General features: G+C 43.4%; 1 protein-coding gene, 1 long non-coding RNA gene and 1 pseudogene across 3 annotated transcripts in view; 2 read left to right on the forward strand and 1 right to left on the reverse strand.

Moving 5' to 3' along the window:
* The first annotated feature begins 2,789 nt into the window (after positions 1 to 2,789).
* On the forward strand, positions 2,790 to 3,711 carry LOC309806620 (kunitz-type protease inhibitor 2-like; annotated as a pseudogene). Its single transcript has 2 exons — positions 2,790 to 3,001; positions 3,058 to 3,711. The product of its transcript is annotated as a kunitz-type protease inhibitor 2-like (transcript).
* Positions 3,712 to 4,010: 299 nt separating this feature from the next.
* On the reverse strand, positions 4,011 to 14,151 carry LOC309806628. The gene is made up of 4 exons (XR_014294412.1): positions 13,773 to 14,151; positions 10,961 to 11,070; positions 10,501 to 10,580; positions 4,011 to 4,096 (listed from the first exon to the last, which is right to left on the reverse strand). It is a non-coding gene; the product is annotated as an uncharacterized lncRNA (long non-coding RNA).
* Positions 14,152 to 14,427: 276 nt separating this feature from the next.
* Positions 14,428 to 16,214, forward strand: part of STOM (stomatin) — a 30,477-nt gene continuing 28,690 nt past the window's right edge. Inside the window, exon 1 of the mRNA XM_082625494.1 lies at positions 14,428 to 14,569. Coding sequence (XP_082481620.1) covers positions 14,509 to 14,569 — 61 coding nt within the window. The 5' untranslated portion in view covers positions 14,428 to 14,508. The remainder of the gene's footprint in view (positions 14,570 to 16,214) is intronic.

The raw sequence follows: 16,214 nt of genomic DNA on the forward strand, positions 1-16,214 counted from the left end.
TTTCCTTAGGCAAGGTTTGCACAACAGGTAACACTTATCCAATGCTTCTCACACCAGAGGAAATTTCCTCCCTTGCTTCACCTGGGGGGCAGGCATTTGGCAATATCTGGAGACATTTTTGATCGCCATGACTCAGGGATGGGGTGCTACTGGCATCTGGTAGATAGAGGCCAGGGATGCTACTAAACATCTCACAGTGCACAGGGCAGCCCCCCAGAGCAAAATAATCCATTTCAAAATGTTAATAGTGCCACAGCTGAGAAGTCTGTTTTAGATAAATCTAGGAGTTTGGGGTTCTCTAAGCTTTGATGTCTCTCATATACTGCTATTCCACTTGTCAAAACCCCACTCTTCCTTAATCTAGCTTAACCTGACATTCATATAAAATGCTTGGCAAAGTATGTGGATTCACATACTAATATAATTTACCAAATCACAGAATCAGTCTCTGAATTTGGTTTTCAGTTACCTCAGCCCTATGACTACAAGCAATATGAGATTTTTACAACACTATCCCATAAAGGCTTTTGAGTTTTATTCCATTAAGGCAACACTTTTGCAATTTGAGTATGTCACCTGCTTGCTTTAAATTACCCCATGTGATTAAAGGCACCCATCATGGTTCAATCACACCTGTTCCCCTTTAAACTGAACTATGGCAACAGCTATCTGATTCCCCAGAGCTTCCTCCTCAGTGAGTACATAGTTCCATATAATCATACAAGATAACTTGATTGGCTATTTTTCCATTGCATACGGAATGCCACCTTACCATCATGGAATATGAAAGAAAGTCTCTGCATTTTGTCCGACCTCTATGTAATAACCATTTCCCTGAGGACATGTTGCCTGCAGCCCACTGTCTGGAACCACTAGATAGTAAGCTCCATGGAGCCAGGGACCAAGCCTATCTTATTAATCACTGTATTCCCAGCACCTAGGCTGTACTTGGCACATAGCAGGCACCTAGTTAATATTTGTTGAATTAATTAGTCAAATGTCAATTCCTCTAAGAAACATTTTTATTAAAGTGCTTATTACATATGTTTCTTCATCTGTTTTTCCTCCTCAACTAAGTCTCTCAAGACAGAGACCTAATAACAAAGATACTTAGTAACCTAATTACCAAGGTACAGGAAAGACTTTTCAAACAACTCATACAATAAAACCAGCATCCCTGCTACCATCGTCAAAAGAGACAGTGTGAAAGAACTGAGAGCTTAAGAACTTATAGGCTCCTCACGTAGGGAAGTAAAACTGTGGAAAGGCTGAATAGCTTACGTTTCTAAGTACACGCAGAACTGGTCTCCAAGAGATAACCAAACTGCTTTCACTCCTATCCTCCCCCAAAATGCCCTCTTGAAATGGCCTGAATTTTTTTTTTACATCCTAATAATGAAAGAAATTCTTTCAAATTTAAATTCATTTGAACAGGCATTCTTCTTTAAAATAACAATTATATCTGAAAATGTTAAGAGGTTGGCTATTAATAATCCACGTACTCATTAGGGCAAATCACTACAGTAAAGTTACTTTTTGTCTAATATCAGAGACTCTCCAAAACAGGAATGTAGGTAATTTTGGTGCAAAGAGAGCTTTGACGGGAGAAGATGGGTTTGGATGGACTGGGGCAATGTGGTAACTAGGGTAGTTAGCACCAAGCACTATGAAGTAGAAGAGAAGCAGATAAGAGAAATGAAAGGATGCTGAAGACAACATACACCAATTTACAAACTGCCTAAGATCACTTCAAGACTTAGAGAACATAGGGCTTCCCTGCTGGCACAGTGGTTAAGAATCCGCCTGCCAATGCAGGGGACACGGATTCGAGCCCTGGTCCGGGATCCCACATGCCGTGGGGCAACTAAGCCCGTGCGCCACAACTACTGAGCCTGCGAGCCACAACTACTGAAGCCCAGGCGCCTAGAGCCCGTGCTCTGCAACAAAGAGAAGCCACTGCAATGAGAAGCCCGCGTACCACAACGACGAGTAGCCCCCGCTCACTGCAACTAGACAAAAAGCCCGTGCGCAGCAACGAAGACCCAACGCAGCCAAAAATAAATAAATAAATAAATTTATTTTTAAAGAAAGACTTAGAGAACATCTTCGGCTCTTGTTTCTGCACTTCACTTGCTCTCTGGTTAGTACTGTGGTTCACCTGCTTCTAAATTAAGGATTACATGATGGATTCTGGGAGGAGGCTTCTTCTGAACATGAAGTCCACTAAATACCACCACTGTGCTGCTCATTTTCCTTGCAGCCACAAAACTGTGCATGCCCAATGCTCCTGTTAGTACCGTTGAGGCAACCATTAACTTTCTGCCACTTTGGAAGGTCTAGAGTTCTCAAAAAAGTCTTGTGATGATTTCATCACCTGACTAAATTACCTGACACAGAGCTAAGAATGATTCAATGACTGCTTACAGAGTATAAAAACGGATTAATTCCACTCAAGGGGAAAAAAATCACTGACAAAACCAAACACTTTTACTAATTACTGTATTGCCACTCCATAAACACATGGTAGCTTTTATAGTAAAAAAAGATAGTTCCACTATGCTGAATTACAGTCACTTAGTTGAATGCTAAGCATAATTTAATTTTATTAATTTTGAGGGGATTTGTATAAAATCACTCCTTAATTTTATGAAATGCAGATTAAAATACAGACTGTTTGCCATGATTTAATGCATAGCTTGTTTTTTTATTTTCCTTTCAGTCTATGTATATTTGATTAATAAATAATAAAAATAGAACCAAACACAGAAGTAGTTCTCAGCTTACCTTCTTCCAGTAGAAAAAGTTTCCATTTCTCCATGGATAAACCAATGTTTAGGGGAAGTGTGACAAAAAGTCACTTTGTTTTTATATTTCAAAAAAAAAATCCTCGGGGTGGAGCCCGTCATGGCGCAGCTGTGTGGGCTGAGGCGGTACTGGGCACTCCTCACCCTGCTGGCAACGCGGCTCCTCTCCCGCTGAGGCGGCCGACGGAGAATGTGGCGTCCATGGAAGCAAGGCCATCTACTAAGAGTGAGGTGTTTCTCCGGCCACACACAGCTGCACAGACTTCTGCCGAGTTTCGAAGAGTGTGGGGAAATGCCGGGCCTCCATCCCTAAGTGGTGGTACAATGTCACTGACGGATCCTGCCAGCAGTTCGTGTACGGAGGCTGTGGAGGGAATGACAATAATTGCATGACCACGGAGGAATGTCTTGCAAAGTGTGCTGGTGTCACAGTAAACACCATCGATGATCTGTCCAGGAAGGGAGCAGATTCCTCTGTCCCAAGTGTTCCCGGAAGGCAGGATTCTGATGACCTGTCCAGAGATATTTTCAACTATGAAGAACACTGCACTGCCAAGGCCGTTCCTGGGGCTTGCCGCGCATCCTTCCCACGCGCTGGTACTTTAATGCCGAGAAGAACTCTTGTGATAACTTCATCTACGGCGGATGCCGGGGCAATACAAACAGCTACCTCTCCAAGGAGGAGTGCATGCAGCGCTGCTTCGGCAAGCAGTTGTGTCCTGCCCTGCCCCGCACTAAAGCGGTGGTCCTGGCAGGGCTGTCCGTGATGGTCCTGATCCTCTTGCTGGGAGCCTCCGTGGTCTGCCTGATCAGGGTGGCGCGGAGGAACCAGGAGCGCGCCCCCCGCACTGTGTGGAGCTCTGCGGACGACAAGGAACAGCTGGTGAAGAACACTTAACGTCCTGTGAATGCCCTGTCGCCAAGGGGCTGCCCTCCTCGATCCCCCGTTAATGAAGAGAAGCTGGGAAGGGAGGGAAGACAAGTGTTGAACGCGTCTGTGCTTTTTCAAATAGAGTGATTGGTTTGTATTTGTGCGATCATTAGGGCTTTGGGTCTGTTTGTTAATCCAGAAGGTAAGAGGGCTGCTCCCTGGTCTCCCGGGATGGGTTTGCTTTGGAAATTCTCTTAGTGAAGGGCTGTGCACGTTGCAAATGGTCTTAGCCCTAGATCGGAGTCGGTTCCTCTTCGATTTATTTCTTTGCCCCACGTAGAGTTTTCGTAGCTTATGTTGAATCCTATTGTCTCCTTTCCGATCACAGAAGTAATGTTTAATAGTTTCCTTTGTTTGTTTTCTGTTTTTTTTTAAGTAAGCAGAAACATGTTTTTTTAATTAGGATTCTGAAAGGAAGAAGTGAAATGTACAAGTTTAATAAAAACGGCCTTCCCTTAAAAAAAAAATTCTAAAAGTGGAAGGAAAAAGCAATCATTAGTTTACTTCATATATATGGTTTGACTAACTTTTAGTAACCACAACCCCTATGTTCAGTACAGATTAGAAGAAACCTTATATTCAGACCATTTTAACTCTTCAGGGGATGTGGATTCTATCGGGAATAAACTTTTAATTTTTTTTAATTGAAACAGTGTTTACTATTAAAAAATCACATGGCACTGAGAAGCAGAAAAGAAGATTTGAATAAATGGAGAGAGATATACTTGTGGATCGGAAAACTGACCCTTCAGCTATCCATGCACTGCAGACTTCTGCCAGAGGTTAGCTTCCTGAAGCCTGTCATGAAATACCGACGGATTTCCTGCTTCCCTCAACTAGTCAACTGGTATCTTTGGATTTTCTCTTTCAATCTAATCCACCTGCCATCATCTCCCTGCCTTTCGAATTGTATACATCACTCTATCCCTTGAGTTTCCTTTGCCTAAAAAGAACCCTTTCTTCACCATTTTCTGTTCTTGGTAAGATGCAGCACTTTTTTCCCAGATCACACCAGCCCAAGAGTAAAGTATTAAGTCTCCCAAATCTGTATGTCTCTGACTCAGATTCGGACTCTACCCGCACTTCAAGAGCTCCAGTTTCCCTGCAACAGCTTTGGGTGCCCCAACGGCTGCCTCATGGATGCTCTACAGAAAAATCCTCTTGATTATCCACTTGGTTGGCACCATTTGCTCTTCTGCTGCTGATGTTCCCTGGCGTTGCTAATGAACAAAACAGCAGCCATGCTGCCGTGGCCACCGACAGTACTATAGCTAGCTACTGGGACCCACCAACAGGCACCAGTCCTGATGGAACCTGCCGATGTCTGTGCCATGGGTCCTGTCCTCTGACACTTCCCAAGCCTTGCATCTGATGCTCTTGACACTTTCTGTTCTCAGTGTTACAGACACTATAATTCCTACACCATTTTCCACTTTAGCTACCATGCTCTATCATTCTGAGTCTGAGAGTTGGGCTGCAGAACTAAATGCATAAGCCTCTGCTATACTCAGATCATCTGTCCACTACAATGCTGGCCAAATGTCCTTCAATCAAACATAGGCTCCTGAAAAATCTTCCCTAGTTTAAAAAATTAAGCATTTATTTATTCTGCCTTTTTAGGAAAAACTTGATTCATCTCCAGTTGATAAAGGAAAGCTCCTCTTTATTGAAGAATGCTAGATAGTGATAATAAATGTGGAAAGAATGGTAGAATCAGAAAATCACCATTTGGCACCCCCTGCCCCTCAATGAAATAATTGATTCAGGCAACAACTATCAGTGGATGTCAAAAAAGATAAATAAATAAAACAAATATGGCAAAATGCTAGCACTTACTGAATTAAGTAGTGGGTAAATTCTTTTAATCTTCTGAAAAAATTTTTTTCAATAAAAAGTTGGGGCAGGGTCAAGTCTCTCTTAACTTAAGGTGAGGTCTTTCTCATGAGGATTGGTGTTCCTTTATGTAAATGGAACCCTGGAGTCATCTACCCATGCCAGAAGCCAGATATACTGACTTGTGAGGTGAGCACAGCTTCAGCCTGAGCTGAGAACCCTGCTACACTTGAGTCATAGTGCCTTCCTGATGCCTTCCTTTTTCTGACCCTTTCAGCTCTGTTTCCTCCCATCTGTCTTAAGGACAACCCTTGAAAACAAATACGAGTTTACAATTGCATAGTCACAACAGGGAGCAAACCAGAACCATCTGGGGAGCTTTTTCAAAAGATACACACCCAGAGCCTGACCTATAGATATTTCCATTCTTGGGTGGGCCTTGGACACATGATCTTGAAAAAGTCTCCAGATAACTCTGATATACCTCTCTGAAAGAGAGGTGTTTCTCTGAAACTATACTTAGGCTTTTTCCTGAAGAATCTATACAAACATCCCTGACTTACAATGGTTCAACTTAATGATTTTTTGACTCTACAATGGCATGAAAATATGCATTCAGAAGAAACTGTACTTTGAATTGTGAATTTTGATCTTTTCCCAGGCTAGCGACAACACTCTCTCTTGATGCTGGGCAGCCACAGCTCCCAGTCAGCCACACAGTCACGAGGGGAAACAACTGATACACTTAAAACCATTCTGTACCCAGACAACCATACTGTTTTTCACTGTCAGTATAGTATTCAATAGATCGCATGAGACAGTCAACACTGTATTATAAAGTAGCTTTGTGTGAGATGATTTAGCCCAACTGTAGGCTAATGTAAGTGTTCTGAGCACGTTTAAGGTAGGCTAGGCTAGGCTATGATGTTCAGTAGGATAGATGTACTAAATGCATTTTCAACTTACAATATTTTCAACTTATGATTTCAACTTAGGTTTATTGGAACATAACCCCATCATAAGTTGAGGAAGATCTGTATTCATAAGAAAGGATGGGGGCAGATTTAGAAATGGAAAAGATAAATATCAACTTAGGAAACTGAAAAAAATTCAAATTGTTGGTATGGTAGTTATTAATGCTACTCACTGATGTCTAATTCTCTCTTTCCTAAACCCAGAAAACTGCACTTGCCCCTGCTCGTTCCAAGTTGGACCTAGCTGTGTTACTCGCTTTGGCCAATGAAATATAAGCATCAGTGCATGTGTCACTTCCAAGCAGAGGACTTCAAGAGACAGTGCACAAGTCACCATATCCCCTTTTCCCTCCCTTGGTGATGGTGGAAGCACATGTTAAGATGGAGCCTCCATCAGCTGAGATCCCTGGGTGACTATGATGAAAAAGCCTCTGTCATCCCAGGACATGAAATGGGAGTAAGAAATAAAGATTTTTGTGAAAAATCATGGAAATATGGAAGTTGTTCATTAATGCAGCATAATCTACTCTATCTTGACTGATAAACTGGCAAACCTTCTTTCACGGAGCCTAAGCAAGTTAAAGAGAATCAGTTCTGTCTTCATCAATGACTAAAAATTTACAGAGACGGTGCTGATAGAGGGAAACGGGGGAGCCTTAGGGTCAGAGCTACCTAAGTTTAAATCCGTGGTGTCATTGTTTGTTGTAATAATAAAAATAGTATATAATGTCTGTGTAATATACAATTACTTTTAGTAACCACTAATACTTATGAAGTGCTTACTATGTGCCAGGCACTGTGCTGAGCACTTTACATGGATTATTTCACTTATTCTTCCACAACTTGCCCAAGGTCAGAGAGCTAGGAAATGGTGGAACAAGGATTCTAACACAGGCAATGGAGGCACAGAGCCTGTGATCTTAACCACACCTCTATCTGCCTCACTCATTTGCCTCTTCTATAAACAGAGATCAGGCAATATGCAAAAAGGTACCATGAGTGATTACTTATCATGACCTACGGGAATGCAGTACTGTAAAAAGATGGGGAGCACAGGCACAATAATCAAATGCTACATTACTATGCTTGCATTACTTAATGGCCAGTATCGAAATGATCACTGTTAACTTCTTTAAATAAAGGTTTTTTAAAGTAAAGATACAGTGTACAAACAAATAGCACCCATAAAATGCCCAATGATGTAGTAGTAACTGTATCCAGTAGCTCCAAGCCATTATGTCTTAAAGTCCAAGAAAAAAGTTTTCAAGAATAGCGAGAAGATATTTTACGCTCAGCTAGCCACAAATGATATACTGGGATCATTCATTTTAATAACCTTACGTTCATATATCAATTGTTAACTACATAAGAAAACACCATTATTAAATGTGAAGCCATTTGTTCTGGGCCCTTTCTTCGTTTGTTTAACTTCCTCCTTTCTTTTGCTTCCTTATATAATACTGTAAGAGTACAAGTACAGACTTTCTACATAGACAGTCATGTCTTCTACAAACAAAGACAGTTTTATTGTCTCCCTTCCCAATCTGTATACCTTTTACTTCCATTTCCTGTCTTATTCATTAGCAAGGACTTCCAATATGATGTTGAAAAGGAGTTGCCTTGTTCCTGATCTTAGTGGGAAAGCTTCTAGTGTCTCACCATTAAGCATGATGTTCACTGTAAGTTTTTCGTACATGTTCTTTATCAAGTTGAGGAAGTCCTCTCTATTCCTACTTTACTCAGTTTTTATGATTAACGACTATTGGATTTTGTCAAATGCTTTTTCTGCATCTATTGATAGGATCATGTGACTTTTCTTCTTTAGCCTGTTGATGTAATGGATTACACTGACTGATTTTCAAATGTTACACCATTTTATATGTAACTGTATATAATTCTTTTATACATTGTTGGATTCCATTTGCTAATATTTTGCTGAGAACTTCTGCACCTATGTTCATGAGAGATATTGGTCTGTAGTTTTCTTTTATGTAATGTCATTGTCTGATTTTGATATTAGAGTAATCCTGGCCTCATAGAATGAGTTAGGAAGTACTCCTTCTGCTTCTGTCTTATGGAAGAGACTGTAGAGAATTGGTATAATTTCTTTCTTAAATGTTTGGTAGAAATCACCAGTGACCCCGTCTGGGCCTGGACTTTCTGTTTTAGAAGATTATTACTTATTCAATTTCTTTTATAGATAAAGGCCTATTCAGATTGTCTTACGTGATCTTTTGATAAGAAGGGTTCATTCCACCTCTCTTGCTAAGATCTTCCATAACTTATGGCTTCATAATTTCCTTCTCAGTTTGGCATATGCCTTTTAGTCCATTGTCATCTCTTATCACTCCCACTCCCTGCATATCTGACTACTTACATTTCCCCCAAAATGTCAAGCTCTGTCATACTCCCATGCAGTTACAAGGGCTTCTCTGTATTCCTAAGGCATCCTTTTCTAACTTGTATTTATCCTACCGAACTCAGCTTTCTGCAGAAGCATTTCCTGATGTTTCCAGGCAAGTTAGCTGCCCCATTCAACTTGTATAATAGAGAAACAAAAATTATTCTTTAAAATTACCAAAAAAATCCAAACTTTTTAATAGTTATTTTAAATGTTCAACATAATTCAAGGTATGCAATAAATAAACTATAAGATACTGACCTGGTTGTGGATTGTGTCCTTTATAAATTCATTATCTAAGACAGACAGACACACTTTGACACAGCACATCAACGACGATACAAACACTGAACAATAAAGTATCATTTCAAGATAAAGGTTAAGTAAAGTATACATCAAGATTGAAGACAAATGTGAGTATTCATTTAGGTGTATGCTTAGATGTGTCACTTATTAGGAATGCATTACAAAATGTTTGAGTCTTTTTGTTTCTTTTTATTTATCCTGAATGATTAAGAGCTTAAACTCTGAAGTCATACAGACTTCGAACAAACACTACTTATAATCTGTGAGATCTTGGGCAAGGGAGTAAACCGAGCCTCAGTTTCCTCATGGAGATAAAAAATAAACAGTAAGGGCTTCCCTGGTGGCGCAGTGGTTGAGAGTCTGCCTGCCAATGCAGGGGACACGGGTTCGTGCCCCGGTCTGGGAAGATCCCACATGCTGCGGAGCAGCTGGGCCCTTGAGCCATGGCCGCTGGTCCTGCGTGTCCAGAGCCTGTGTTCTGCAACGGGAGAGGCCACAACAGTGAGAGGCCCACGTACCGCAAAAAAAACAAAACACAACAGTAACTGGTAGTGATAGTAAATGATGGTACTGATGTTACTTGAATTATTAAAAATAGTGTCATTATGTAGACCTCTCTTTCATTCCACATATAGTGATGGAAAAAAAATTTTTTATCATGAATCCTTAGTGCCCTGTGAATAATAACCTGTTGAAAAGAGAACCCTTTCTCCAACATAGTGCCCCTTTATTCATTTTTATAACTTTGACAGAAGTAGTTGAATATAGCGGCCACTAGATGGAGCAACATTCCTAGCAGAGTAATCCTTCCTAACCAAGAACTTTCCTTTCAGTATTTATTAAAAATAAATCATGTCTAGAAAAATAATCACTCATAATTATAGGTTACCTGGATACATTTTATAGGGAAACATACATGACTTTGAATACCTCAGAGATATTAATATGAGAAAACAAGCAGGACAAAGATTTGAATACACCATAGTCATATGTGGTATTATGGGCTGAACTGTGTTCCCCCAAAATTCATATGTTGAAATCCTAAACCCTGGGACCTTAGAATGTGACTGTATTTGGAGGTAGGGTCTTTAAAGAGGTAATTAAGTTAAAATGAAGTCATTAGGGTGGGCCTTAATCCAATACGACTGGTGTCCTTATAAGAAGAGGAAATTTGGACACAGAAGTGTACAAAGAGAAGACGATGTGAAAACACAGGAAGAAGACAGTTATCTACATGTCAAAGAGACAGACCTGGAACAGATGCTTCCCTCAGGCCCGTTAGAAGAAACCAACTCTGCTGAACCTTGATCTTGGACTTCTCACTTCCAGAACTGTAAGAAAAATATACTTCTGATGTTTAAGCCGCCCAGTCTGTGGTGTAAGAAAAATATACTTCTGATGTTTAAGCCACCCAGTCTGTGGTACTTTGTTATGTAAACCCTAGCAAACTAATACATGTGGAAACGAATACCAGAAAGAAAACTCCATGAGGGCAAGAATTTTTGTCTTTTTTGTTCATTGTTTTATCCCAAGCACCTACAACAATGCCTGGCACATAATAGGTGTTCAATAAATATTTGCTTTGTGAACTGATAAATAAAGCGGATTAATAAAATTCTTGCCATAGATGACTCTATTAAATACCACCAGTGTTTCAGGAATGCTTTTTATTTTCATAAGACCTGAGGACACAAACACCCAGTGCTCTTACCAAGTGCTGTGGTGTAATTGGTCTGCTGCTACAGCCCAAATGTACAAAATCCACTGGTGAAACTCCTGTTATGATTCAGTTCCGGAGTAATTTCCTGAAGAACAGAAGAGCTAAGAAGACAAAAATGCTGCTGTAATACAATAAATGTGAATTAGCCCACACAGAGAAACAGATCAACCTAGTTAGACCCATCCTGGTGAAAATGCCACATATAGACATAGCTTGCTGGTACTGCTGTTCCCTCAAAAGCATTTGGTGAGCTGATTTCACTGCAATCACTGTGAACAGCCTGGAATCATAATTTAAAGGAAAAGAAAATAAATAAGGACTTTCCTCTGTTGTTCTTAAAGCATTTCTTACGTGGACACGGGAAAAAGACTAATTAAATTTCCTTCTGACTTATTCAATTATGAATTCATGGTGCATGTCTGTCTCAAACCCATCTCCATGTCTTAATGTCATCACTGTCACCATCAATCAATACTTAATTTGGTACCCTGAATACGCTAGGGAAATAACAGCAAAATAAAACATGAAAGAAATATGGAATACTCTGATTTTAACCTATATGCAAATATACTTTAAATAACAGCTAGAGGAAAAATTCACCAAAATGATAATAGTTCTGTTAGAGCAATAATATGAGAAGTAATTCTTTCTCTCTTCAAATTATTTGTAATTTCATATAATAAGTCTCAGGTTTTGCTTTTTTTCTTTTTTTTTTTTGCGGTACGCGGGCCTCTCACTGTTGTGGCCTCTCCCGTTGCGGAGCACAGGCTCCGGACGCGCAGGCTCAGGGGCCATGGCTCACGGGCCCAGCCGCTCCACGGCATGTGGGATCTTCCCGGACCGGGGCACGAACCCTTGTTCCCCTGCACCGGCAGGCGGACTCTCAACCACTGTGCCACCAGGGAAGCCCTAAGTCTCAGTTTTTTTTTGTTTTTTTTGTTTTTTTGCGGTACGCGGGCTTCTCACTGTTGTGGCCTCTCCCGTTGCGGCGCACAGGCTCCGGACGCGCAGGCTCAGCGGCCATGGCTCACGGGCGCAGCCGCTCCGCGGCATGTGGGATCCTCCCAGACCGGGGCACGAACCCGCGTCCCCTGCATCGGCAGGCGGACTCTCAACCACTTGCGCCACCAGGGAAGCCCATAAGTCTCAGTTTTTAAAACATAAAGTTCTCAAAAAACATTCTAACTTCTAATCACTACTGGAAGAAATTTTAGGACTAGAAATTCCCCCAAAGGGAGAGGGTGATACAATAATATTTATTTTTAAAGTACATTTAATTAATACACTTATACATAACATGCATAAGAAAGCCAGAATACAACAGTTTCATGGGCAAGTGAAAGTCAGCATTTAAAAATCTAAATCTGTAAATTCCCATCTATTCTGAAAGTAATCTACAAATCAAGTCAAGGCTTGTTCTTAGTTCGGGGCCTGGAATTAGCTCCCGAACTGATGCAATCTGAAACCAGGGCCAACAAGTGTTTACCAAAGTCTTTGTCCCCAAGGGTGAAGCCTCTTTTCTAATTCTCCAGAAATGATGCTGTTGGAATTGCCTTGAGAATTGAATCAACGCGGCAGGCAGGAGTACAAACATTAAATTCATTCTGAAATCTTTTCCTTTCCAGCAAAAATGCAAGCTAAATACTTTTTCACAAATTGCTTATGCAGTTTGTAATCAAGTCCTCCTTTATTAGAAGTTTTAATTAGCTGCCTGTGCATTTGCTCCTCATTCCTGGGAACCGCGGCGTAAACAGGAAGTTCATGCCTCTGGGGCTTATTCGTTGTGGAATGGAAAAAATGAAGCCGTGGACTTTCTCCAGGATAATTTAGAGAGAAAGGATCATTAAATAACTGTACTCCCCTCCTTATCTTCTCCAGAAGGCTTATAAACCAAGCGACTGCACAAGCTGTACTCCACCCCCAGGAATATAAGCAGCTCTTTCTCACATGTGACTGGAGATGAACTTGAGAGCTCTGCACTAGCCTTGAACCACACACTAGTGTCCGTACCCCAAAGCAACGATGATCAGCCGCTCTCTTAACACCTGTTACAATCGTGTGTGCTCCACTTTCTACCCCGACAACCACAAGGCTCCAGACCTAAAACTAGAAAGTCTACCATTTCAATTACCCAAACACCACAAAGTGTTAGATATTACAGGGCCAAAGGGAGAGCTTTGTGGTGATGGAATAGCTCTGTATTTGACTGTAGTGGTGGTTATACAAATCTATGCTTGAGACAAAATGGCATAGAACTATATATACATTTGCGCCACTGTCAGTTTCCTGGCTTTGATACTACAGATAAGTAAGACGTAACTATTGGGGGAAACTGGGTAAAGGGTACCTATAACCTCTCTGCACTGCCTTTGCAACTTCCTGAGAATCTGTATTTATTTCAGCATGAAATGTTTTTAAAAGTGCACCTGCTTGTGTGCATCACCATACCTTGAATGGTTTGCGTTCGGACAAGTTTTATGGAGAATAAAACACAGCCTGGTTTTCAAAGGTGAGGTTTCAGCCACCACCCTGCACAAAGCGTGAGGTGGGGAATACTCTTGCCTGTGCTTTTCCCTCCGCCTGGGATTCCCTTTCCGACCTCCACCCCACCCCACCCCCGCCAGCCCCCCTTCCCAAGGGTGGCTCCTTCTCATCTTTCAGGTCACACCTCAATGCCACCTCCTTACAGCAGCCTTCCCTTGTCCCCTTAACTAGAGTAGCTGCCCTCGGCTATCCTCCGAGTCCCCCGTGCCCTTCGTCGCGCTCTTCCGCACGTATAATGACTTGTTTACTTGCTTGTTACCTGTGTCAACTCCACGAGGGCGGGCCCCGTGTCTGCTCCTTGCCCGCTCCGCCCCTAGCAATGAGCACGCTGCTTGGCGACGGCAAGGGCTCGGAAAGGATTTTATTTGAATAAAGGGCACCACACTCGAATTCACTCCCTTGGGCTCGAGGGTGGTCGCGCCGCTTTCTTCCCCTCACACCATGGGTGCTCCCAGTGTAGGGCTGGGCGCGGCGCCCTCACTCTGGCCACACAGGTGCCTCTCTGCCTCCTCCCTTCACTCGGACCCTACTCCGCCCAAGGAGGGCACCATTTTCTTCTAATTCGTCTGCCCAGAAGGAGCGCCTTTTTCTTCTTCGTAGCCTTTTCTCAGGCCATCCTCTCTACCCACTCCCCAGTCTCTTCAGCCGCAATTCCCAGCCCTGTGGCCTCCGCCCCTCCCTTCCGGCACCGCCCCACCCTTCCGGTGCTGCCCCTGGCCCGGACCCCCGCCTCAGGGGTCGCTCGCCCCTCTGGCCACGCCCCTCAGCCCTTGGATAGCGGGAAGCTCCCCAGAAGCTGCCGCGCGGGAGGGGAGGGCGGCGGAGGGTGGGGGCGTGTCCTCCTCGGTCCTGGGCGTCGATTGGCCGGGCCGCGGGCAGTGGGCGGGACTGCTGGCTGAGTCTCGGGCTCCTGGGTCGCCTCCGGGCATTCCTCGCCGCTCCCGCTCCGACCCTGGCGACTGCGACCTGAGAGTAGCGACTCCGGTTCGGGCATCATGTCTGACAAGCGGCCATCAGCGGAAGCCCAAGCCCGGCGGCTTCCCGACTCCTTCATGGGTGAGCCCTGTGCCCCTGACGAGGCCCTTGGGGTCAACCGCCGCCCCTTAACCTCCTCGAGAACGAGCCTTAGCCCAAAGGTCCTAGGAAGGTCTCGGATGTTTCTTAGCCGAGCAACCGCTGCTCAAAACCGCGGTTTCCCCACTTGTACGCTGAGAATGACGAGCCCTACTTCGCGGGCTGGGGGTCAGGTTTAGGGATGTTAGGGTGCTGAGTGAAAGCCCAGTGCCCGGCACACTATGGACACTATGGGCGTAACAGAGGGCGCGTCTCCAGTGCCCACAGCCAGAGCAGGGCTCGCGTTATCCAGCGGCTGCCAGATGCCAGGCCCTGTGCCAGCGCTTTCCGCTCATTATCTCGTGGCATGCACGCGGACGAGGACGTGCCTGAGTGACTGGCGGCCAGCGAGTGGTGGAGCCGGGCCCAGACCTGCACGCCACACCCGGGAGCCTGCGTCTTCGCCCCACTCCCCCCTTCCTTCCCCCCCCCATCGGAGGCCAGCTCCTTTACCCAAACCTCGCCCACCCCCAGAGTGCGCCGCCGTCCTCTCGAACTAGAAGGAACTCCTACCCCCCACCCCTGCCAATTTCCTATTAAGCCGCAAGACCGACCTGTGTAGTTTCGCCACATGTTCCCGACACATTTGCGGAAGAAAGGAGTCTCTTGTTAGCATCCTTCCTGTATCTCTTTCCAGCTTCACTTTCTGCCCCATTCTGCCCCCTCCACTTCACTTCCTTTGTTCTAGAAACCTCGCCTTCCGGACTTTTGTCCCTCACAAGGAACTGTAAGTTCCCCACCCTACCAGGGCCTTCCCAGTCTTGAAGGCAGAAATTGTGTGAGTGACTCAATTTGTTGCCCTGTGACTAGTACCCTTGAGAGGGCTATCACCTAGAACCTTTATTGGCTATCCTTGTGGGGGAGGAGGAATTCATAAAGAGAGGCAATAAACCACTTGGGAGTACTGGTTGATCCAAAGGAATTATTTCTAAGGATGGAACTTCAGACAGAATGACATAGTGAAAGAAGTTTAGGGGACTGGGTGGGCTTTTCCATCACCCAACAAAGAACACTATACTGGACTCATTTATTCTGATTATTTGTAATGCCAGCCTTGTCCACCGATCCCATGTGTCCCCATTTCCTTTCCCCAGCAATCTTTGTCTTTAGTTCCTCCCCAGGAACATCAAAAGAATTACAGAAATCTTAATTCCTCTTTTCTGTACCTTGGACAGTTATTTTCCCAAATCAGGAGTGTGACAGAGAGGATGTACTTGAAGAAACTGATACTCAGAGAAATTAAATTACTTTAAAGACACACAGTTTATAAGTAATGGAGTCATATTTGAAGTCTGGGTTTAACTGATTCTAAAACCTGCCCGTATAAAAATTGTGCGGTCTGCCTCTTTGATAGTCAGTCGTCTCTTCCTAGAAAGGAAGGTAGGCAGGATCCTTTCATCTGTACCCTGATGTCCTGGTGGGAAACTAAAGGACTGTGAGGACAATGTTAGAAGTTTGGTGAAACTGCAGTGGGAAATCTGTAGAAGTTCTTTGGGAATAAACATGATCTTTGTACTTAATGTTAGTTGTCTTTCATGGTCACAGAACAGCTTTCACTCCTAAACTCTTTTTGTTGGTTCTACACTAC

Source organism: Mesoplodon mirus (assembly GCF_964341445.2).
Source record: "Mesoplodon mirus genome assembly, chromosome: 1".
NCBI lineage: Eukaryota > Metazoa > Chordata > Mammalia > Artiodactyla > Ziphiidae > Mesoplodon > Mesoplodon mirus.